Source organism: Erythrolamprus reginae, chromosome 4, assembly GCF_031021105.1.
Source record: "Erythrolamprus reginae isolate rEryReg1 chromosome 4, rEryReg1.hap1, whole genome shotgun sequence".
Taxonomy (NCBI): Eukaryota; Metazoa; Chordata; class Lepidosauria; order Squamata; family Dipsadidae; genus Erythrolamprus; species Erythrolamprus reginae.
Genome location: NC_091953.1, coordinates 46,316,138 through 46,339,847, shown reverse-complemented (window position 1 = coordinate 46,339,847; position 23,710 = coordinate 46,316,138). Strand labels below are relative to the sequence as shown.

Genomic DNA, 23,710 nt, shown 5'->3' with positions numbered 1-23,710 from the left:
TCCCCCATAAGTTGACAATGCACATGCATTGAAAGAAAAACTACATTGTCAGTAAGTTATCGAAAGAGCAGCAGCAACAAGATTGGGTCTATTGGGGAAGAATTTCAAATCATATTCTGGTAAGTCCTTTGTGCCTCTATCTCCTGCTATACTTCCTATTTGAAGGTAGTGGCTAGGTAGGTCCTGCTACCAACATTAATCTTATTGAGAATAGCTCATCTGACATCCTTCCATCTAATTCCTGCAAGTGAGATGTTAATGTACCTATACTCCCCCTTCTGCTTTCCTTTCTGTTAAAAAAGAAAGAAAAAAAAGAACAGAACACCAGAGTTGGAAGGGACCTTAGTAGTCTTCTAGACCAGTGATTTTCAACTTTTTTTGAGCCGCGGCACATTTTTTACATTTACGAAACCCTGGGGTACATTGAGTGGGGGGGAAGGGGGGGCGGCTAAAAAAAGTTTGGACAAAAAAAATCCCTCTCTCTTCCTCCCCTTCACTCTATTTTTTTCTCCCTCCCTTTCTCTCCCTTACTTCCTTTCTTTCTCTTCCTTCCTTCCTCTTTTTTGCTCTCTTTCTCTCTCCCTCCCTCCTTCTATGTCTTTCTCTCTCTCTCCTTCCCTCCCTCTCTTTCTCTCTCTCTTGTTTTCTTTCTCTCTTTCTCTCTCTTTCTCTCTCTCTTTCTCTTGTTCTTTCTCTCTCTCTTGTTCTCTCTCTCTCTCTTTCTTGCTTTCTCTCTCTCTTGCTTTCTTTCCCTCTGAGCTTCGCGGCACATCTGACCATATCTCGCGGCACACTAGTGTGCCACAGCACACTGGTTGAAAAACACTGTTCTAGACCAACCCCCTGCTCTCCTTGGTTAGTTTCCAGCCATTGCTTCTTGTCCAGCCTTCAGGTGCTTTGGAGACTAGCTTGACTCCCTCTTCTTTAGGCAACCCCTTCTACAACTTTGTCAACAACAAACTTAAGGACTCCAGACCTATCCCTCTTGTAGGTCTCAACAACAAAGAATACCAAAGCTAACATTTTCAATTCATTCTTTGGCTCTGTCTTTGTTAACAGTAACGGCTCATCGCCCAACTTCACCAATCACACTACAAACTCTCTTAGCAACCTAACCCAAATAGACTTCACTATTGACCGGGTTGAAAAAGTATTTCGAGACCTCAAACCTTCTCTGTCAGTAGGACCTGATGGTCTATGTGCATACTTCCTAAAAAAGCTTTCTTGTGCAATAGCTGAACCACTAAGCATAATCTTCGAAAAACCATTTAGGACCTACACACTTCCCAAGCTATGGTCAAAAGCAATGATCATCCCCATTTTCAAAAAAGGAGACCCCAGTCTAGTAGATAACTACAGACCCATATCTTTATGCTGCGTCACATGCAAAGCCATGGAATTAATTATAAATCAATCAATTACTCTCCACATAGAAACTACTAACCTACTCTCTAACCAACAATATAGATTCAAAAGAAAATTATCCTGCAACCTGCAACTCGTTCACTGCAAAAACATATGGACTACCCATCTAGATCAAGGTAAATCCATAGACGCAATTTATATCGACTTCTGCAAGGCCTTTGATTCAGTTTTCCACCACAAACTACTCCTAAAACTCAAATCCTATGGTATCTTAGGATCTCCCCACAGCTGGATTACAGCATTCCTATCAAACAGACAATAAATTGTCAAAATAGGCAGCGCAATATCCACCCCCGTCCCTGTCAAAAGCAGCGTTCTCCAGGGCAGCATACTAGGACCAACATTCTTCATTATCTACATCAACGACCTTTGTGATCACATCACAAGCAACTGTGTTCTCTTCTCTGACGATGTCAAACTCTTCAACACCACTGATAACACAGCTATCCTCCAAAAAGACCTTGACGTTGTCTCTGATTGGTGTAACACTTGGCAACTCCAAATCTCAACCAACAAATGCTCTGTCCTCCACATTGGCAAAAAGAATCAGAACTTCAAATACAAACTGAATAAATAAAATCTCACAGATAACCCCCACTCAGTAATCTCGGAATACTGGTATCAAATGACCTTAGCGCCAAAGCCCACTGCAACAACATCACCAAAAAGGCTTCAAGAGTTGTTAATCTAATCCTGTGTAGCTTCTGCTCTGGCAATCTCACACTACTCACCAGAGCTTACAAAACTTTCCCCAGACCTATCCTCGAATACAGCTCATCTGCTTGGAACCCATACTGCATATCGTACATTAACACCCTTGAAAATCTCCAAAGATACTTCACCAGAAGAGCCCTTCACTCCTCCACCCAAAACAGAATACCTTACGAAACTAGACTTTCAGTCCTGGGCCTTGAAAGCCTTGAACTCCGACGCCTTAAACATGATCTAAGTATTGCTCACAAGATCATATGCTGCAATGTCCTACCTGTCAACGACTACTTCAGCTTCAATCGCAACAACACAAGAGCACACAACAGATAGAAGCTCAATATTAACCGTTCCAAACTTGACTGTAAAAAATACAACTTTAACAATTGAGTTGTCGAAGCATGGAACTCATTACTGGATTCCGTAGTGTCATCCCCTAACCCCCAACATTTTACCCTTAGACTATCCACGGTTGATCTCTCCAGATTCCTAAGAGGTCAGTAAGGGGCGTACATAAGTGCACAAGCATGCCTCCCATCCACTGTCCTATTGTCTCTTCTATAACTCTCTATCCTTTTCTTCTATCACTATATCTTTCTATATCTATCTATATAGAGCTATATATATTTCTTCTATCACTGTATCTCTATCTCTTCTTCTACTATATTATTCCTACATCTTCTCCTCTATTCTTCCATTGATTGATGTACTATGTGTATATCCCCTGTAACCTTATTGTGTTTTGGACAAAATAAATAAATAAATAAATATTGGAACACTGCTATCATGTCACTCCAGTCCTTATTTTTTTTAAAAAAATTAGATAAAGCCAATTCTAGCAACCATCTTTACATATTTTAGCCACCAGTCCTCTAATCATCTTAGTTGTCCTTCTCTGTATTCATTCTAAAATCTCAACATCTTTTTTACATCATGGCAACTATTTTCATGGTAGGTCTTATTCTGGGGGGGGGAAATGTGGTATTGTACATTTATAAACTTTTATAAATTCTCCTATTTGCTAATTGTAATCATACATTCCCAACTGTCTCTCCTTTTTCTGACGGGTATTGATTCAGTTGATCAGCCACAAATATAAACCTTTCCTCAAAAGATCACAAGATCAGGAAGCAAGCACTTCATTCAACAGAGGATATAAAGCAAACATGTTTTTTGACTCGCATACCAAACAACTTTCTTAAAGCAGCTGATCATGACTATTCACTCATTTCAACTATGTTTAATTATTGGTCCGTTACAAATCTCCATGAAACTTTATTCTCATATAACTCTTCTCTCTGGATACTGTTCCAGAGAGATGATAAAACGAACTATGATCCTCATAAACCTGTAACAACATTTGTTTTAAGGTTGCAGATTTTTTTTTTCTGAAATAAACACAACTGTTTTTCTGGAAATGTTTAAAATTTTAAATTGCACAAAATGTGATTAATGTACATTTTTGAAAAATTATTCTTCACACCTGAATGTATAGATTGAAGCGTGTTCTTTATTGGCTAGGCTCATTATTAAGGAGAGTAATGTGGAAAGTCTTGTGGATCTGGTCCAGTTATGGTATATAAATAAATGCATGTTCAATACATCCACTACAGTCACGAGATTTAAAAAGTACCTCTGGTCATATTTGGACATCTTCTCAAGAAAGCTGAATGATCAAACCCTGAAAATATTGGTTCCATAATGCAAAAGAATTTAATCAAACCATATTCTGCTGAAAATATAGTCTAAATATTTTTTTCCCTTTGGTTAAAGAAAACTGGTACTGTATTAATGTACCAATTTCTTTGTATTGGTCTTCACTTTTAAGACAAAAATATTACACGTAATAAACGTATAAAGTCACCAGAAAAATAAAGATACCTTTAATAAAACAAAGCCAATGCTTGGTTTAATCATAAACTAAACAAGCTACAACTACAACCTTAACTTATTGAATCCCCTCTTCAGAAGAATATTTCAAATTTCCAAGGAATTTGTTAGAAAAAAGAGAGGATTAAAGTTAGGACATCCTTACCAAGTACATAATATTTCCTACCTAAACTAGAAGCAACTTCCAGAACCAATAGATTCTTCAAAGTGTTTTGAATTATCTTCCGGAGTCACATAGTACTTTGATATCTTGCTGGAGAAAGAGGCTAGAGAAATTCCCTTTGATACATCAGAGAAGCCTGATGTAACCCAGGGCGTGTTTAATTTCTTTCAAAGGTAAATCCTTTGGGGATTCCCTGTTAAGCAGGATAGAGGGAAAAGAGAAACTGCAAGTTTCATCAGAGCAATGTTTCTTTTTGCTTACACCTATCCTCATGCCACTCTGAAAGAAAAAAAGGGGGAGAAAGAAGCTGGGAGGAGTAACATTCTTTCATACAGACACTTAGATTTAAAGTGTACAGATTATGACAGTGATTTTCAACGTTTTTTGAGCCGTGGCACATTTTTTACATTTACAAAATCCTGGGGCACACCACCAACCAAAATGACACAAAATGACATTCTAAGACACTCTCCTCTCTTTTCCATCCCTGTCTCCCCCCCCTTGTGTGTGTGTTTGTGTGTGCGTGCGTGTGTGTATACACACTCTTGAACCATTTCCAAAAACAGGCGAGGGCTGGGTTTTTTCTCTCTCTTATTCTTTGGGTGCTTTTTATCATATGCTTTAAATCAAGAGTCACTTCTCTCTCTCTTTTGTTTCTCTTTCCTTCCTCTCATTCTCTGCCTCAATCATTTTCTCATTTCTCTTTTTTTCTTCCCTTTTTGCTCTCATTTCTCTCTCTCCCTTCCTCTCCTTTTTTTCTCTTCCTCTCTCTTTCTCTCTCTTGCTTTTTTCTCCCTCTTGTTTTCTCTCTCACTCTCTCTCTCTCTTGCTTTCTTACTCTTTCTTTCTCTCACTCACTGTTTCTCTCTTGCTCTCTCTTTGTGTCTCTCTATCTCTTTCTCTCATACACCACGCTGGCAAATGGCGTCGGGCAGTAGCCGCTGAGTGGCGGCAGGGCGGTCGGCTGTGAGCGGGAGCTCCAGGGCGGAGGCGCTGACTATGGCAGTTGGACGTGTTGCTGACAATGGCAGTTGCCGTACATGCTGGTGCTGCGCTGGGCATGGGCGTGGGGCTGGCACCTCCATCCTGGCCCAGCCAGCAGGCGAATGCTAGCCCTGCAGCGCCAGCATGTACGGCATCCAGCAACATGTCCAGCAGCTGCCGTCGGTGCCTCCATTCTGGAGCTCCTGCTTGCAGCCGACCGCCCTGCGGCTACTGCCCAATGCCGCTGTTGCCGGCATGGTGTACACTGTTGCTGACCGCTTGCAGCCGCCGCCCCGCTCTCCCACAGGGTCCCAAAGCTCACCTGCCGCTGCCACCAGGGAAGCTCCAGCCGGGCAGGGCACTACAGCTGCTGGAAAACTTGGAAGGTGTGAAGAAGGAAGCTCAGCTTCTGGTCTCACAACTTTTTGCTCTTCGCGCCCTCAGCAAAAAGTTGCAAGACCAAAACCTGAGCTTCCTTCTTCGCGGCACACCTGACCATGTCTTGCAGCACACTAGTGTGCCACGGCACACTGGTTGAAAAACACTGGATTATGACAATTCAGCAGGAATCTCAGAGATTGACATTAAGCCTATTCTAAAAGGTGTTGAACATTTCCAGAGTTATATCTGCTAGCTATGACCTTTGCTGATCAGGTTTGATATTGGTCACTCATGTACTGATCATATCCTGTATTTGCAAACTTTATTTTATTTATTTTATTATTTATTTATTAATTAGATTTGTATGCCGCCTTTCTCCGAGGACTCAGGGCGGCTCACAGCACATAATATAACAATACAACACAAAGGCAAATATAATTAAATTTAAAGTTACAATTTAAAAGTCCAAAATTTAAAAAACAATCATATTAGTTCAGTCATACAATATATATCTCATTTCATTGGTCAGGGAACTGAGACCTAATTGCTCCAAGCCTGGCGACATAGGTGGGTCTTAATTTTATTTATTTATTTTATTTTTATTGTTTTGTTTTGTCAGGTACATAAAAAGATAAGCACTGGTTACTATTTGTTTAGCAGGCCAAATATAAACTGTGGTAATATTTGTCCTAAAACCTATTATGGTTTAGGGCTTTCTGAAGGGTTTTATCATCAGTAAACTATTCAAATCTGTGGCAAAAGCCTGCCCCATCTTTGTGACATAACTGCTATGAGAGTTTTGTAGATCTGACACTTGAGGATGATCAGTATCAGTAGTAGGTTTCACTTACCTTCGCTACAGGTTCAGAATTATGAACACATGCACCAGCGCAGCTCTTCTGCAAATGTGAAGAACCTTCTCCGAATGCACAGATAGTCTGTGATGACATCCGGGCAGGTGGGCGGAGCCTTGCGCCACCACTACCGGGTTGCCAGAACTAGGGCGAACCTGCAGCAACCCACCACTGATCAATATTCAATCTATTTGTCAGACCAGGCCTTTATAAAGAAGTTGCCTTCTTTGTGGTTTAATTTTATTTTATCTTCCATTTTTATTTGTATGTGCATCTATAATGTAAACTAATTACAGCATTCTTTATGAAGGGTGCAGCATACAGTTGTCTTTAGTTTAAAATGAAATGTTAATCTAAATATTTACATTTGATTTAAAATTATTTGTTACATCATTAAATTGTTAGATAAAAATAAACTAAATTTTTAGCTTAAAAGTATGGAAAATTGCTCAATTATCACTTCCCTTTATGAAAAATAATTTCCCTCCTATCTCTCTGGTTGGTCGCAGTCAATGTTTGTAGGACAGAGGTCAAACTCCAGGCCCCTCCTCTGTTGGTGCCTCAGGGTTCGGTCCTCTCTCCTCTCCTATTTAACGTCTACATGAAACCACTGGGTGATATCATCCGACGACATGGAATGAGGTATCAGCAATATGCTGATGACACCCAGTTATACATCTCCACCCTATATCAGTTCAGTGAAGCAATGGATGTGATGTGCCAATGCCTGGAGGCTGTGAGGGTCTGGATGGGATAAATAGGTTCAGATTTAATCCTGACAAGACCGAATGGCTGTGGGCATTGCCTCTGAAAGATTATATCGACTGTCCGTCCTTGGTTCTGGGAGGGGAAAAACTACCCTCCTTAGAACGGGTTTGCAATTTGGGTGTCCTCCTAGACTCACAGCTAAGATTAGACCAACATCTGACAGCTGTAGCTAGGGGGACTTTTACATAGGTTCACCTAGTACACCAATTATGACCCTACTTGGTTGAAGAGCCTCTTCTCACGCTCACTCATGCCCTTATCCCAGTGAAGGGCTACAAAAGAATTTACTACCACACTGTGGGTATGGCTTATGCATTTTCTTTCAACATCCTTCACTGCAAATTGGGTGCTCTGGGGTTGAGTTCCATTTTTGCTACCCCACTGCGTTCCCCCCCATCCAGGCAGTAGCCCACCCCTGCCTTATCCCCTAACAGTTAGATTATTGCAATGCGCTCTACATGGGGCTAGTCCTGAAGAGCGTTCATAGACTACAGTTGGTCGAAAATGCAGATGCGTGAGCTGTTGTGTGTGCACATAGGTACACTCATGTTCAACCAATCCTCCGCAGATTGCACCGGCTCCTGATTGGTCTCCGGGCACAATTCAAAGTGTTGGTCATTACCTTTAAAGCCCTACATGGCTTAAGGCAAGACTATCTTTGAGACCGCCTTCTACTACATAGCTCCCAGCGACCGATAAGGGCCCACAGTGTTGGTCTTCTCTGGATCCCATCAGCTAAATGGTGTCGGCTGGCAGGTCTGCGGGGGAGAGCCTTCTCTGTGGCTGCTCTGTCTCTCTGGAACCAGCTACCTCCTGAGATCCGGACTACTCCCATCCTACTGGCCTTCTGGAAAGCTGGAAAGACCTGGCTTTTCCAGCAGGCCTGAGGCCATTGATCTGATGATGTACCATTGAGATCTGGCCATAAATGGTATGTATGGTTTTTTAACTGTTGAATTTAAATTGTTTTAAAATTGTTTTTTAGATGTTTGCTGCTGCTCCAGCCCTCTGGAACATCTTGTGTCATCTACTCCATGTAAGATTGGTCCCAAACACCTCCTATCCTTTTAAGGGGCTAATGACATGGCTTTGGCAGTCAGCTTGGGATACCAGTAGGGAAACAGCACAATAAAGGTAGTTGATTAATTAATAACAGATCCCAACCCCTACTGCCGTCTTCCCCTCTCCCTGTGTCTTTGGCTTCAATGTTTGTTTTAAACATTTTATGTTTTAGTTTAGATGTAACTATAAGTTTAGATGTAATTGTTAGAACTAAGCAGAAATTTTCGGACAGTTGGAACAATCAATGGAAGAGCTTGCCTCCAGAAATTGTGAATGCTCCAATACTGGAAGTTTTTAAGAAGATGTCGGATAACCATTTGTCTGAAGCATTGAAGGGTTTCCTGCCTAAGCAGGGGGTTGGAGTAGATCTCCAAGGTCCCTTCCAACTCTGTTGTTGTTGCTGCTGCTGTTGTTCTTATTATCATTATTTTATTCACAAAAGAAGTAATACACAGCAAACGAGATTGATATGCTGGATTTTGTATTACAATATCACAAGTCGAATACTGTACTTCGCAAACGTCTAGCATATAATGGTTGCTTATATTATTATTATTACTATTACTATTATTATTATTATTTTATTATTCTACCCATAGTTCCCTACCTATGGTAAGATGGAGAGCAAAAATTTTTTATTGGGCATTGGTGGAAACACCATTTTCCTCAGCTAAGCAGACTTTTCTGATCAATAAATCTCTCTGTCTCTCTCTGTGCACCTGCGCGTGTTGACCAGAGAAGTCTTCCTCAGAGAAGGAATTTGTCTTTGGTGCATAGGCTCCCAGTGTACATAAAAGAAAAGATACATTGTCAAGAATCATGAGGTACAACACTTAATGATTGTCATAGGGGTCAAATAAGCAACGAGGAATACCTTTAGGACTGCAACTTTAACTTGGCTTTCGCTTTCTGCCACCCAAACGGCATCCAAACAAAACTTCCCGTGAAGCAAAGCGAGGATCGCTTGACCGGGAGAAACTTCCTTTTATCGGCGCTCTCCGTCAAACTCGGTTCCCCAAGAACAGCCAGCCGCGGCTTCTCGCCCCCGTTACCCCTCGGGTTTCAAAGGCGCCAATCCGCGACCGCCGTCATTCGCAGAGCTTGGACTGTAAGTAGGGCTGAGTCAGCTGTTTAAAATAACCCAAGGTAGGGCCCGGGCGTAACTAAGATCGCCGGACGTGTCCTGTTCCCTCCGCTACTTTTCCTGAATGTCCGTATTTTCCCGCTTAGGATAAATTCATATTTGCAGCTTTGCTCATTCCGAAGTGTGAACCGCCATTTCCTCCCGGACCTGCTCCTCAGCAAACAGACATTGGGGTGAGAGTCTAAATAGGACCCGAACTCTTGAAGCTTCTTCATGTTATATATTATATTATATTGTATATTATATTATGATTATATTATGATAAGTCCTTAATGATAAAATATGATAATAAGCAAGGGGAACGTTTAGTATCGCAGCAAATCGGATCACGTGGATTTTTATTAAATAAAAAAACCCACCACACGTGTGTTATTTATTTATTATTTGGAATATTCTCCTCTCCTCCGGGGTTTTTAAGGGTTTGCTGATAGCGATTGTGGCAAAAGACAACAGCCACGGCCCAGGCCGGGAGAAAGCGGAAGAGAACGGGGTATAAAACCGAGTCCGCGGTTTGTGAAACCCGTTTAGAGCCGGAGACGCCCCAACTTTGCCCCTTCGGGAGCTTTTTTTACGCGAAGGGCGGAAGGAGGGAGGGACCCAGCGTCTCTGCAAAGCAGGACTCGGCCAAGACCGGGCGCTTTGGACGGCGGTTCCGTAGGACGGAATTGGGGCCCGCCGGCCGAGTATCCGGGGCAATGCTAAGCAAAGAACGCGGACCCAGGGGAAAACAGAACGATTGGATTTTTTAAAAAAAAATTGGCTTAACGAAAGCCGCAATGTACTGTAGGGAGTTTCGACGAGACTTGGGAGAATTGTGCACCTGGTCTCGGAAACTTATTTCTCAATCCTGTAGAGCCGGGTACTGTCCCTTGACTTGTTGCTTCAGTTAGTGGCAGGCTTAGCATCCATCCATCCATCCATCCATCCATCCATCCATCCATCCATCCATCCATCCATCCATCCATCCATCCAATCTAGCCATCTAATTATCCTATCTATCTATCTATCTATCTATCTATCTATCTATCTATCTATCTATCTATCTATCTATCTATCTATCTATCTATCTATCTATCTCTCTCTCTATCTCTCTATCTCTCTATCTCTCTATCTCTCTATCTATCTCTCTATCTCTCTCTCTCTCTCCCTACCTACCTACCTACCTACCTTTATATATAGACACAGACACAGTAGGCTGCATCTTTACAATTGAATATTTCTTTCCCCCCCCATAAGAACACCTTTTCATGAATCTGACAGCTTCACTGATTCAGGTTTCCTTCCTCCCCCCCCCCCCTCAGGGCCTTGGTTCCTTTTGTAGCTTCCGCTGCATGTCTTGCTTAACTTACTATCTTTATAGCCTAACAAGGAACATACACTCATAAAAGGGCTGGGTTGACATTGCCTCTGATGCAAGCCTGTGGTTGTTTTTTTCTTAAAGAGAGAACCAACAGAATACTCTGCAGAGTCCCTAGGGCAGCGATGGCAAACCTAGGGCGTGGGTGCCACACACAGCACGCAAAGCCATATCTGCTGGCACAGGAGCCGTTGCCCTAGCTCAGCTCCAATGTGCAAGTGCAGGCTGGCCAGCGGATTTTTTGCATGCCAAGAGCCTCTGGGGAGGGGGGAGTCTCCAGGGGGACGGGAGAGGGCATTTTTGCCTCTGGAGCCTGGGAAGAGCAAAAAGCATTTGTCCAAGTAATTATATCAAAAAGATACTGTATACAATAAAGCAGTTGAAATTTGTGCAATTGAGATGTCTAGGTAAATCATGGCATGCTTTTTAACTTGTTTTTATTTCAGATTTTGCTTTTTATCTTATTGTGGCAACTCAGCATGTGTTCTGGCCTGTTGGAAAACTATGTGGCTGCTATGGTGTTGAGTGCAGCTGGAGATGCCCTGGGCTTTTGTAATGCAAAATGGGAATTCCAAACAAAGGGCCAAAAAATTCACAACGAAGTAGCCAAAATGGGTGGCGTGGACCATCTTAATGTAAAAGGTTGGAAGGTCAGCGATGACACCATTATGCACTTGGCTACTGCTGAAGCCTTGGTTGCTGCTGGCAAAAACCCAGATTTATCCCACTTGTACAAACTCCTTGCAACAAACTACAGGGATTGTATGGATGACATGGACGGACGATCTCCAGGTACATTTTTTTAATGTTTCCATGGGAATGAGTAAAATTGCATTTCTCAAATGTCACACTTTACCAGGTGTATTCTGCTTCACTGTTGGAAAAGCTCTATTTACAACTCTGTTTATTGGCCTTTTTGTATGATTCCTGTTTTAATGTAAATTTACTATTTGTGACCAGCAGAGCCATTTCTCGCTATAGTTACTGAAAATTATTGGATTCTTTAGTAGCTACAGTTCATACTCAATTTATTTTTTTCAAGTCAGATCTTATTAGAGGGATAACACCATGCGGTTCCGGATGGTTTGAAATAAACAATCTTGATTGGGAATGATGGGACTTAATTACTAACCAATCTGGAGAGTAGCAGCATGCAGAAGGTTAGCAGAGATATAAGAATGAAATGAACTCAAAAATCGTAAAATTGTAGGCTAAGGGGAGATGTATCCAAATAGTTACTTCATTACTAATTTTCCCTCATAGGGTAGTTAGCTATTTCTCTTCCTGGCATTATAGCTCCTTCTCTTAATCAGGACAAATATCTAAAGGAAGGTCTGTAGTCTATCCATAGAACATAATTTGATTAAAGTATACAGTGTTCCCTCGATTTTCACGGGTTCAAACTTCGCGAATAGCCTATACCACGGTTTTTCAAAAAATATTAATTAAAAAATACTTCACGGTTTTTTTCCTATACCACAGTTTTTCCCACCCGATGACGTTATATGTCATCGCCAAACTAATAATTTTTGCAAATAAATAACAAAAAAAATGATTATTGTTAATAAATAATTATGTTTATAAATATCAGGATCACTAAGTGTCTTATTCAATGGTGAGTACCAGTAATAATGGTGAGTAAATGGTTGTTAAGGGAATGGGAAATGGTAATTTAAGGGTTTAAAGTGTTAAGGGATGGCTCGTGATACTGTCCATAGCCAAAAAATAGTGTATTTACTTCCGCATCTCGACTTCGTGGAAATTCGACTTTCGCGGGCGGTCTCGGAACGCATCCCCCGCGGAAATCGAGGGAACACTGTATTGTGGCATTTTCCTTTACCATCAAATATATTGAAGATCCTGGAAAACTTTCACTGGTCCAGAATGCAATGGTTTTTATAGTAATGGGAGTCTCTGAGTTTTCTCATGCAAAGCCAGAAGTCTTCAAACTTGGCAACTTTAAGACTTGTGGACTTCAACTCCCAGAATTCTCCAGCCAGCATAGCTGCCTGGAGATTTCTAAGAGTTGAAGTCCACAAGTCTTAAAGTTACCAAGTTGCTCTATTATGAGACTTGCATTGTTTATCAATTCTGTTTGTTCCAGGTACAATTCACCCTGGGGCAGTTTCTGTGTTTATCTGACCATTATAGAAAAAGATTTTCTTAGCTATGATTCTTCGTCCTTTGGAAAAACCTTCTTCCCAAGATCAGATTGTTTCCAGTTCAATTTTCATATCATTATGTTCAGAAAAGTTGAAATTAGTATCCCAGCGGAAAAAGGTTTTCAAAAAAGTTTGAACTGACACGCTAAAAAAATTTAAAGTGAAAATGATTGTACACAGCCGTGGGGGGGGGGGGAGGCCCTATTCCTGAGCAACCCCCCCCCCAATAAGCATACCTTTTTTCAGTTCATTTCTATTTTTCTAATGATCAGGGATGTTCAAAACAGTTATCCAATGCAAAAAGATTAAAAAAAAGTTTGAACTGGCAGCCTGAGCTAGATAAAAATGAACAAAATTGCACAAAAACGCTAGGGGTGGGCTATTACGAGCTTATCTTACAAATAAGTATTAATTTTTTCATCTCAATTTTACTTTCATTGTGTTCAAAAAAGTTCAAATTAGTATCCCAGCGAAAAAGGGTTTCAAAAAGACCAAATTTAAGTACCTAAATGAAACCTTTTTTGGTCTGGGTCGTATACGACCTGAACAGAACAAGTGTGACTTTTTTTGCCCAGCAAAAACTAAGGCACCCCCACCCCCCAAAAAATACTCATAGAAAGAACCCCCAAAATGATACAAAGTCATAAAATTTCAAGTTTCAGATATGCAGGGAATTTTTTTTACAGGGTTTCAAACTTGGCTTCGGGTCACATACGATCCAAACAGAACAGCAGCATTTTAAGGGTATAGTAATATATCTTGCTAGGTGACAAATCGTGATTCATCTGCTATTATTTATTTAATTTCTGTAGCCATCTAGCTTAGCCAAGTGACTGGGTGAAGAGTACAAAATAAATATAATTACTGAGAAAATTTTAATAATTGCCGGTAAATGGCAGAAATGGCATCTTTAATATCAGAGAGGGTCCGCAACTTGGACGTCCTCCTCGATCCACAGCTCACATTAGAGAACCATCTTTCAGCTGTGGTGAAGGAGACGTTTGCCCAGGTTCGCCTGGTGCACCAGTTGTGGCCCTATCTGGACCGGGACTCACTGCTCACAGTTACTCATGCCCTCATCACCTCGAGGTTCGACTACTGTAACGCTCTCTACATGGGGCTACCTTTGAAAAGTGTTCGGAAACTTCAGATCGTGCAGAATGCAACTGCGAGAGCAATCATGGGCTTCCCGAGGTATGCCCATGTTACACCAACACTCCGCAGTCTGCATTGGTTGCCGATCAGTTTCCGGTCACAATTCAAAGTGTTGGTTATGACCTATAAAGCCCTTCATGTCATCGGGCCAGAATATCTCCGGGACCGCCTTCTGCCGCACGAATCCCAGCGGCCGATTAGGTCCCACAGAGTTGGCCTTCTCCGGGTCCCATCAACTAAACAATGCCGTTTGGCGGGACCCAGGGGAAGAGCCTTCTCTGGCGGCCTCGACCCTCTGGAACCAGCTCCCCCCAGAGATTGGAACTGCCCCCATCCTCCTCGCCTTTCGTAAACTCCTTAAAACCCACCTTTGCTGTCAGGCATGGGGGAATTGAAACATCTCCCCCGGGCCTATACAGTTATGTATGGTATGCTTGTATGTATGTTTGCTTTTAATAATGGGGTTTTTAGTGTTTCTTTTACATTATTAGATTTGTTATATATTGTTTATTATTGCTGTGAGCCGCCCCGAGTCTACGGAGAGGGGCGGCATACAAATCTAATGAATGAATGAATGAATGAATGAATGAATGAATGAATGAATGAATGAATGAATGAATGAATGAATTTAAGGGCCTAGGAACATAGCCAGATTTTTAAAGCCGTATGAAAGGCTAATGGGCAGGATCATTTTAATTTCTGAAGGAAGGATGTTCCAAGGAGCAGGGGTCATGACTGAGAAGGTGTATCTTCTGGTTCCTGACAGTTGACATTTCTTGGCTATGGAATAGCCTGCTGGACCAGATTGGATTGGTAGAAACATTTGGGAAAAGATGGTCCCGTAAGTAACCCAATCCCAAACCATGTAGGGTTTTAAAGGTAACAGTGAAGACCACGAATTATACCCTGAAACACACTGGTAACTAATGCAGCTCACAAAGTAGTGGTGTTATATGTGACACACTGTTTATTACCTATGAAGCCACATTCTCTACCAGTTGAAACATTCAAGGACAGGCCAATATAGAGCTCACTTCAGTAGTCCACACACAAAGAACAATACCAAAACCCAAGAATCCACAGTGTGAACCTAACGCTTGCCTTTTAAATTTTATTGAGCAGGTATATTTAAATTTATATTTATAAATTTATTTAAATTTATATATCCCTTTGATCCAAGTAAGTCTTTAATCAGCTTATAAAAGAGAGTAATAAAAGCCTCTAAAAAAGCAAGGGTTGTACCACTAGAAAATAAAAGAGAAATGGAAAGTGCAAAGAAAATCAAATAAATAAAATGCAGTTAATCTGATATGTTTCTATGTTCTTTAAATATTTTTTTCTGTTCTGTTCATGTCTCATTAAAATTCAGAACCCAGTGATTACTTGTGGAGGGATTCTGGGAACACCTAAAATCTGTTAGTGTCAGGTTATGCACCACAGATATAGTGCTCAGATAAGGAGTACTCTGAAAAATATAAGTCACGATGGGTTGTCTGTAAAGTATGTATGCCGTGCCATCATTCCCCTGAAAATTTCCAAATTAAGCTAAAATTCAAAGGGCAGTTTTAAATGACTTTTAGAAAAGTCCATGTCCATGGTCTGGGCTTCTTGCAGCTCCTTGTGGAGTATATTGTGGGCTTTCAGTTCTTGAGAAATGTATATGTCTGTAAACTACCTTATTGTTTTACAAGCCTGAAACTCTGCAAATCATAGGGATTTTCCCCTTCTGGACAAGACATAGGGAAATTCCTCCCTGACCTTCAGAAAAGCTTGCAAAGTAACTTTCCTTTGTACATACTTGGTAGCTAGGTAGAAACTTTTCTTTTTAAATCAGATTACATTAGTGAAAGAAGTATTTTGTCAACCTAAAATTGTTTTTTTTTAACCATACAAGACTAATATCATTAAATTAATTCACAGTCACCTTTACAAAATACATCGTCCATATCTCTTGGATCTTAAAGGGTTATAGAACTTGCCATGGTCACATTGAGATAGTGAGTCTGATTCTATGTTTAATACAAACAACTATATTAAATTGCCTTCAGATAATGCCTGTCCAGACTTCATTTAAACATATTTCATTATGTGAAACCTACCGCCTCTCTGAATAATTAGTTCTCTAATTCTTATGCATTTCTGTAACTCCTGTTCTGTACTATGATAGGGAACAAGTCTTGGTTTAATTCTGTGCAAACCTCGCTGTCTTATGATTTTGAAAACCAGAAGATGTCTACTGTAGATCATTAAGCACCAACCATTGAAATATTATATCCTGCTTCCACCATTGCTATCCAAAGCTTGTAAGAAGTCCAATAACACTCTGCCATGCAGATTTTTAGCAATTGTTATTGGGAGATTGACTGTTCCCAAAAGATACTTTGTGGAACCTAAAAACATGTTTATTAAAAATTTAGAAAGAAAGAAGTTGTCAAATAATCCTTTCCTCCAATTCCCCCCCTCCCTTCCTCCCCCCTCTGTCCTGTAATTAGAATGTGTAACAGAATGTGTCTTTGAATTTTCATGTAAGCTATACAGTAGTCCCTCGCTATATTGCGCTTCACCTACTGTGGCTTCACTTCATCACGGGTTTTCAAGAAATATTAATGAGAAAAATCATTCGCCGATCTTCGCTGGTTCGCGGGTTTCTGAGGAAGTCGATCGGCAGATTTAAACAGCCCGTGGAACTTGATCGGCAGGTTTTTCAAAAAAAAAAAATCTAAAATTGTAAATACTGTATTTAAATATTGTATCTAAAATAAATACTGTGTGGGAAGGGTTTATAAACACTTAAAACAATGAAAACTTACCAAACAATTGCAATATAAATACTTAAATAAGTACTATCAGTCGATAAATTCCCCATCGCGGATTTCACCTATCGCGGCCGGGTCTGGAACGTAACACCAGCGATAGGTGAGGGACTACTGTACAGAGTATTGCAGATGTTGGGGAAAAAGTGAATTCTTTTCTTCTAGCTGTAATATAGGCATACTTTGGTAAAAATTTCAATGATTTCCCACTCATATCTTTTGATTTATATACTGTATATTCTTTTTTCATTGGGACCTAATTCCATACAAGTGTACATCTAATTACATCCTCAGATGGTTTATTATGTTAATTATACTTTTGGTAATTATTACATCATCTGCTTCTTCAACGTACTTGCTTTACCAGTATTGTTAAGGTTGTTCAGATTTATGAACAGCATTAACATTTTTCAGTTTCACAGTGGTAAAACAGGCTTTTATACAAGAATCGGTTTGGAATGGATTGCTAGTTTTGACCTCCTTTTTGCAGACAGTTTTTTCTTATGATAGTTCAGTAGTATCATTATCACTAACTGCTACTTTTGTAAATTAGGCTTCCCTATTTTGTGTTCTTGAAATGTATTAGAAGTGCAGCCTTCATATTTAGGCAACATTGGCTAGGATGACCAAGGATAACAGGCCTTATAAGAAAACATATTTAGAAACACTCAAAGAGGGTTATTTTACAATGTGTAAGAGGACAGGCTTGGCAACAATTTATTCGGAGAAGATTTTTCTGATAATGGTGCTTGCTATCATTTGGAGTTATGTTATTGGAAAAGTTTGGTCTAAACTCTAATTACTAATGTTTAATTATATTGTTTTTGCTGCCTGTTTAATGAACATGTTCTGATAACAATGTTCCATTTTTCACAGGTGATACTTGCATGCATTATGCTTTGAATTTGGATCCAGATAATCCAGAAAGCTGGATACCTAGTTTCTGTGAAAAGGGAGGAGGGTGTGGAGCTGCCATGAGATCAATGTGCATTGGACTAAGATTTTGTCATCCAGAAGACCTGGAAACATTAATTGAAGTCAGTATTGAGAGTGGACGAATGACTCACCATCATCCGACTGGTTATCTTGGATCTCTCGCATCTGCTCTTTTTACTTCTTACGCTGTGAATCACAAACCAATAAAGGAGTGGGGGAAAGGGCTAATGGAGGTGATCCCTAAAGCAAAGGCCTATATCCAGAGGTCTGGCTTCTTTGTAGAGAAAAATTTGGAACATTGGTAAGCATGGGTATTTTTGATGTTAACAGTTGAAGGTCTTAACCATATTTGATATTTTTGTGCCTGTGTAGTGCTGAACAAGCATTCTATCCAGACAATCCACATAGATAATTTGGAACGAAAGAATAATCTATGAGTAGTCTTTTTATTTGAGCTCTCAACTGGACAACACAGAGTTCCAGAATGGAGGGGAGAAGGTAACAGAATGAGATTTGGAGGTTTTCCAGTTTAAACCCCTAGCAGTAAACTCCACATCATTTCAGACAAATGCTTGTCAATTTTCTTTTTAAAAACCTCCAGTGTTGGAGCACCTTCAACTTCTGAAGGCAAACCATTCCACTGATTGTTCTAAAATAGATTTAGAATAATCTACTAATCATTGGCAACTATAGGGGTATGTGCTCATCTGTTTCAAGGCATTGAATCAGCCTTCTCCGAAGATGGTCATGTGGCCAGCATATCACAGTGCCCTTCCCTTTCCACATTTGGATTGAAACAAATGTTGGCTTCCTGGGCATCCGCATCCCTGACCTTGGTGTCAGGGAAGGTAACAGCACTCCACGGCACCTATTTACACACATTTGCATGCCTTCGAATTGCTAAATTGGCAGGCACTGGGATGAGAGCAGGAATTCACCTGGTCGCCCGGTGCTCAGTTCTTGAATCTAGGCTGCCAGCTTTCCAGGTGACAAGCCCAGCATCTTAATAGCTGGGCTACCATGCCACATTCTATCAAAAAAATTCTCCTTAGTTCTAGGTTGCTTCTCTCCTTGATTAGTTTCCTTGCATTGCTTCTTGTTCTGTCTTCAGGATGCTTTGGAGAATACATTGACCTCCTCTTTGTGGCAGACTCTTAGACATTGCAAGTCTGCTATCAGGTCATCTTTATGCTTTTCATTAAACTAGGCATTCCTAATTCCTACAAACATTCTTTCCATTTTAGCTTCCAGATCTCTCATTAACTTTGTTGTTGTTTCTCTACACTTTCCAGAGATTCAACATCTTTTTTATATCGTGGAGACCAAAACTAAATGCAATATATGTATTGTTTAGGTAATAGGTAATGGGCAATGTTTGATAACTTATGGCTCAATGCTTTGAATCCATTTTTATATTTTATACATTTAAGGAAGAGGTGTCTAACTGGATTTCTTCAAGGGCTGGACCAGCATTATAGTTCTCCATGGGCTGGATGGGGGGAGGGGAGATGAGACAGACGCCTCCTGCAGCATCCTGCTGGCCAAAATAAAGCGCAGCAGGGCCATTCATGCCCCTCCCCCCATGTAATATTTTTTGGCCTGGATGGCCTCCTGCAGTACCCTGCTGGCCAAAATGGGGTACGGGGGGTCATCCCCCATGACCCATTTTGGCTGGCAGAGCACCGCAGGCTGGTCCTTTGTTATTTCCAGGTCAGCCCCGTGGGCCAGATTTAAACACCCTGCCGGCTGGATTTATTTATTTGTTTGTTTGTTTATTTATTAATTAGATTTGTATGCCGCCCCTCTTCGTAGACTCGGGGCGGCTCACAACAAATAACAAGAACAATGTAAAAAACAAATCTAATAATTTAAAAAACACTAAAAAAACCATTATTAAAAGCAAACACACACACAAACATTCCATGTATAAACTGTATAGGCCCGGGGGAGATGTGTCAGTTCCCCCATGCCTGACGACAGAGATGGGTCTTAAGAACTTTACGAAAGGCAAGGAGGGTGGGGGCAACTCTGATATCTGGGGGAAGTTGGTTCCAAAGGGTCGGGGCCCCCACAGAGAAGGCTCTTCCCCTGGGTCCCGCCAAACGACATTGTTTAGTTGACTGGACCCGGAGAAGGCCAACTCTGTGGGACCTAACTGGTCGCTGGGATTCCTGCGGCAGAAGACGGTCCCGGAGATATTCTGGTCCGGTGCCATGAAGGGCTTTATAGGTCATAACCAACACTTTGAATTGTGACCGGAAACTGATCGGCAACCAATGCAGACTGCGGAGTGTTGGTGTGACATGGGCATATTTAGGAAAGCCCATGATAGCTCTCGCAGCTGCATTCTGCACGATCTAAAGTTTCCGAACACTTTTCAAAGGCAGCCCCCTGTAGAGAGCATTACAGTAGTCAAGCCTCGAGGTGATGAGGGCAAGAGTGACTGTGAGCAGTGACTCCCGGTCCAAATAGGGCCGCAACTGGTGCACCAGGCGAACCTGGGCAAATGCCCCCCTCGCCACAGCTGAAAGATGGATCCAGCCCACGGGCTTTAAGTTTGACACCCCTGATCTAAGGTTAAGAATTTTAATACAAATTCATTAATTTACATAAATCTAACTTACCAATCGAAACTTTGCATTTCTATTTCACAGGAACTACTTTGAAAGCCAGTGGAAGAAATACCTGGAAATCAGAGGCATCTCAGATGGGATCTCTCCTCCTTCCTTCCCTAAAGTATTTGGTGTGAAAGAGAGAGATGAATTCTACACTTCCTTGAGTTTCTCTGGGTGGGGGGGCAGTAGTGGCCATGATGCGCCCATGATTGCTTATGATGCTATCCTGGGCTCTGAGAACTGGACTGAGTTAGCTCTGCGGAGTTTCTTTCATGGTGGGGACAGTGATTCTACTGGGGTGATTGCTGCATGCTGGTGGGGGGCAATGTATGGTTTCAAAAATATTAGTGAAAAGAATTATAAAAAAATTGAATACAAAGACAGACTGGAAAAAGTGGCTAAGAAACTCTATCATCTCAGCTGGCCTACCCAAAAGACCTACTGCTAGCAACTGTTAACTCTCAGCAAAACAAAATATTTACCTGGGAACTTATAAAAGAATGTGAATAGTGAATACACCTAGATTGTGATTTAAGTTATTAAGTAAATGCTACTGAAAGATCATCAACTGTCCTTAAAAAAAACTTGAAGAATTTATTTATATTAAACATTTAGCTGGAAAGGGGGAGGGGAAAATATGCCTCTCATTTTATTTGTAAAATTAGTTGGGGCCTCTAACTTTTCTATTTAGGAAAAGTAGCAGAAGAATCTGAAACAAGAATTTTTTGATACATGCATTGGGCTTTCTGGGAAGCCTGTAGCAGATAAACATTGTCCCTGCTCCAATTTTAATTTTTTGGTTGTAGTTTTAGATAATCATGGAGCCATTAGTCCTCTAGTTGCAACTGAGCTGCTGTCATCTATCATTCAAATTGCTGCCATAAATATAAACAATTAAAGTCCTGCCTTAGCCATGAAAGCCAGCTGGATTGACTCTGGGGCAGTCATTCTCTCAGCCCAACTCACCTCTCAGGGTTGTTGTAGGGAAAATAGGAGGGTAGTGTGTTGGTTACATTGACTGCCTTGAGTTATTTGTACATAATGTGTGTAAAAAATAATAAAGGCGGGACATATATCCATGCTCACATACATACCCTGTAGACCAGTGATGGCGAACTTATGGCATGTGTGCCACAGGTGGCACGCAGAGCTATATCTGAAGCCTGGGGATGGCAAAAACAGCCTAATGGGCCAAACAGAAATGCACTTGTGTGTGTCACCCCAGCCTCCTTTTTCCCGTCAGGGATCTTCAGGAACTTTTTTGGCTTTGGACAGTTGCAGCCAGGCTTCTCACATCTCAGCCCATTTCTTCTGCAGCTGGCAAGGCTTTTCTAAGGGCCTATGCAGCTGATAACAGAGCTCCGGGTCGATCTGCAGCTCTGCTATCAGCTACAGAGGCCTTCAGAAAAGCTTTGCTGAGGAAGGGGCGTGGCCAACACTGAAGCGGCATAGAGTTCCCCGCACTCCGCTGGGTAACCCCGAAATCCCAGCCTCCTGGAGACCCGGTGCAGATCAGAATCACCCTGGAGAGGCGGGCTGAAGAGAGGTGCCATCAGTGGATTTGTGGGGGTGGCAACCACCCCTCTCCCCCAGGGAGCCAACATAAATCTCTCGGCCAATGCTTTGTTGTCATTATCTCGGCGGCGACAAATGAACTGAGAGAACTGAAAAGATTGGGAATCATCTGGGCAACAGGATTGAAGTATTTGTGCAGAGTGGAAGGAAACAAGTTAGTGAGTGATTAGACAATTTGAAGATGAAAAAATTAAGTATTCAAAGGGAGAGAAGGTTTATTTTTTAATGGATAGATGGCTATCTAGCCCTGGAGAAACATAGAGGTGCTAAAAGGGATGCATTAACAGCCTGATTTTTGAAGATTTTATTACAAAGGAACCAGCGAAATTAAAGGGATTGGATAGCCAAAAAGCTGAAGAGAACTTTTAATGATTTAAAATACAAAGGAATCTATAATAATTACACAAAAAAACCAAAGGGGAAAATATTGATATTGGAGGAAACAACTTAAGGGTGGAAACCGGGAGAAGAGGTTGAGATGAATTGAAAGTAGACTTATACAAATAATATATTTAAAGGGGAGAAAAGAAGTTTGGAAGAAAAGAAATAATTGGTACAAAAGTAAAAGAAAAAAAAGAAAAAAGAAAAAATGGATGATATGGAAAATCATAGAACCCTTTTATTTTAGAATCACTATATTATTTAATTTTGATAGTCAATATTAATGGTATATAAGCTTTGATTACACAATCAATATAACTTTTTAATTAAAAGATCTTTTCTATAAGTTTACAATTTTATATTAGATTGATGCAAGATGGACTAGTAAATTAAATTTTAGCCCAACCGTTGAGAGAACGTATAAATTGTATAATTACTATCTCCTTACATAAAATTTGTTTGTTATAGGATTGTTTAATTCACAAACTTGATTAATACTGAAATAATCTTGATTATTATTGATGTTATTGGAGCAATATAAGATGTTAAAATGAATAATTAATATAACTATAAGATTTTAATATAAACTAAGAAAATGTTGATTTTTTTAAATCTGGCATTTAGAAATGATAGAAATAAGGGGAATTGATGAGTAAAGATATTAAGAAAGGGGAGGAAGCAGTCTGGATCAATATTAAGAGACATAAGAGATCATAATTATCATGTAAAGTTAATCCATAGTAATTAATTTGAAATAAAAATTGAATGAATTGGAGTTGAAAATAGGTGCAAAGTAAGATACTGATTGTTGACTGAATTCAAATGCATAAATAGGTTAATGATATATTTTAAGGTATGTGTGTATTGATATATTAATGGAATTGTGGAGAAAAATAAATAAATAAATTTTAAAAAAGGAAAGCTTTTCTGGCTGCAGAAAAAATGGGCTGAGGTGTGCGATGCCTGGTTGCAACTCTGCGAAAGTAAGTAGTAGGGCAGCTGCACTTCCGTTTTGTTTCCGAACTTCCAGTTGGGCTGTTGGACCATTTTTCGCTGTCTCCAGGCTTCAGGAGGCCTTCCTGAAGCCTGGGGAGAGCAAAAAACAGCCCAACAAGCCTATCGGAAGTCCGGAGGCTTCAGTGAGGTCTGTGCTCATATGCTAGGGGGAGTGTAGCACATGGGATTGTGTGCATGCGTTTGTGTGCAGGCACGGGGAGGCCATTGCTTTATGGGTGTGGGCACACTAGCGCACACTATCATGTACACGCACAGCCTTTTGGCACCCAACTGAAAAAGGTTTGCCATCACTGCTGTAGACTTTTGATTGCCATCTTTGT

General features: G+C 40.7%; 2 protein-coding genes across 9 annotated transcripts in view; one reads left to right on the top strand and one right to left on the bottom strand.

The window, feature by feature from the left end:
* The window catches only part of LOC139166533 (programmed cell death 1 ligand 1-like), a 75,555-nt gene extending 66,027 nt beyond the window's left edge, over positions 1-9,528 (bottom strand). Inside the window, exon 1 of one of the 3 annotated variants that reach the window (XM_070750220.1) lies at positions 9,110-9,528. The gene's annotated coding sequence lies outside the window, so the exon portion shown is untranslated. The remainder of the gene's footprint in view (positions 1-9,109) is intronic. The other 2 variants (XM_070750222.1, XM_070750224.1) reach the window with 2 other exon arrangements.
* On the top strand, positions 1,522-22,582 carry ADPRH (ADP-ribosylarginine hydrolase). 6 transcript variants are annotated; one of them, XM_070750214.1, is made up of 5 exons: positions 9,181-9,381; positions 9,466-9,552; positions 11,183-11,528; positions 17,743-18,103; positions 20,457-22,582. In XM_070750214.1, the coding sequence occupies exons 3-5, from the start codon at positions 11,216-11,218 to the stop codon at positions 20,863-20,865; spliced, it is 1,083 nt and encodes a 360-aa protein (XP_070606315.1). In that variant the 5' UTR covers positions 9,181-9,381; positions 9,466-9,552; positions 11,183-11,215; the 3' UTR covers positions 20,866-22,582. The 6 variants fall into 6 exon arrangements, with proteins under 6 accessions (XP_070606318.1, XP_070606315.1, XP_070606316.1 ...); XM_070750219.1 differs by having other exon boundaries at positions 9,189-9,343; XM_070750217.1 differs by lacking the exons at positions 9,181-9,381; positions 9,466-9,552 and adding an exon at positions 1,522-1,541.
* The last annotated feature ends 1,128 nt before the right edge of the window (positions 22,583-23,710 follow it).

Coding starts and splice junctions, on each gene's coding strand:
- ADPRH (XM_070750217.1), top strand. CDS start 11,216: ATGTGTTCTGGCCTGTTGGAAAACTATGTGGCTGCTATGGTGTTGAGT. Junction 11,529..17,742: donor CATGGACGGACGATCTCCAG/GTACATTTTTTT, acceptor CATTTTTCACAG/GTGATACTTGCATGCATTAT. Junction 18,104..20,456: donor GAGAAAAATTTGGAACATTG/GTAAGCATGGGT, acceptor TCTATTTCACAG/GAACTACTTTGAAAGCCAGT.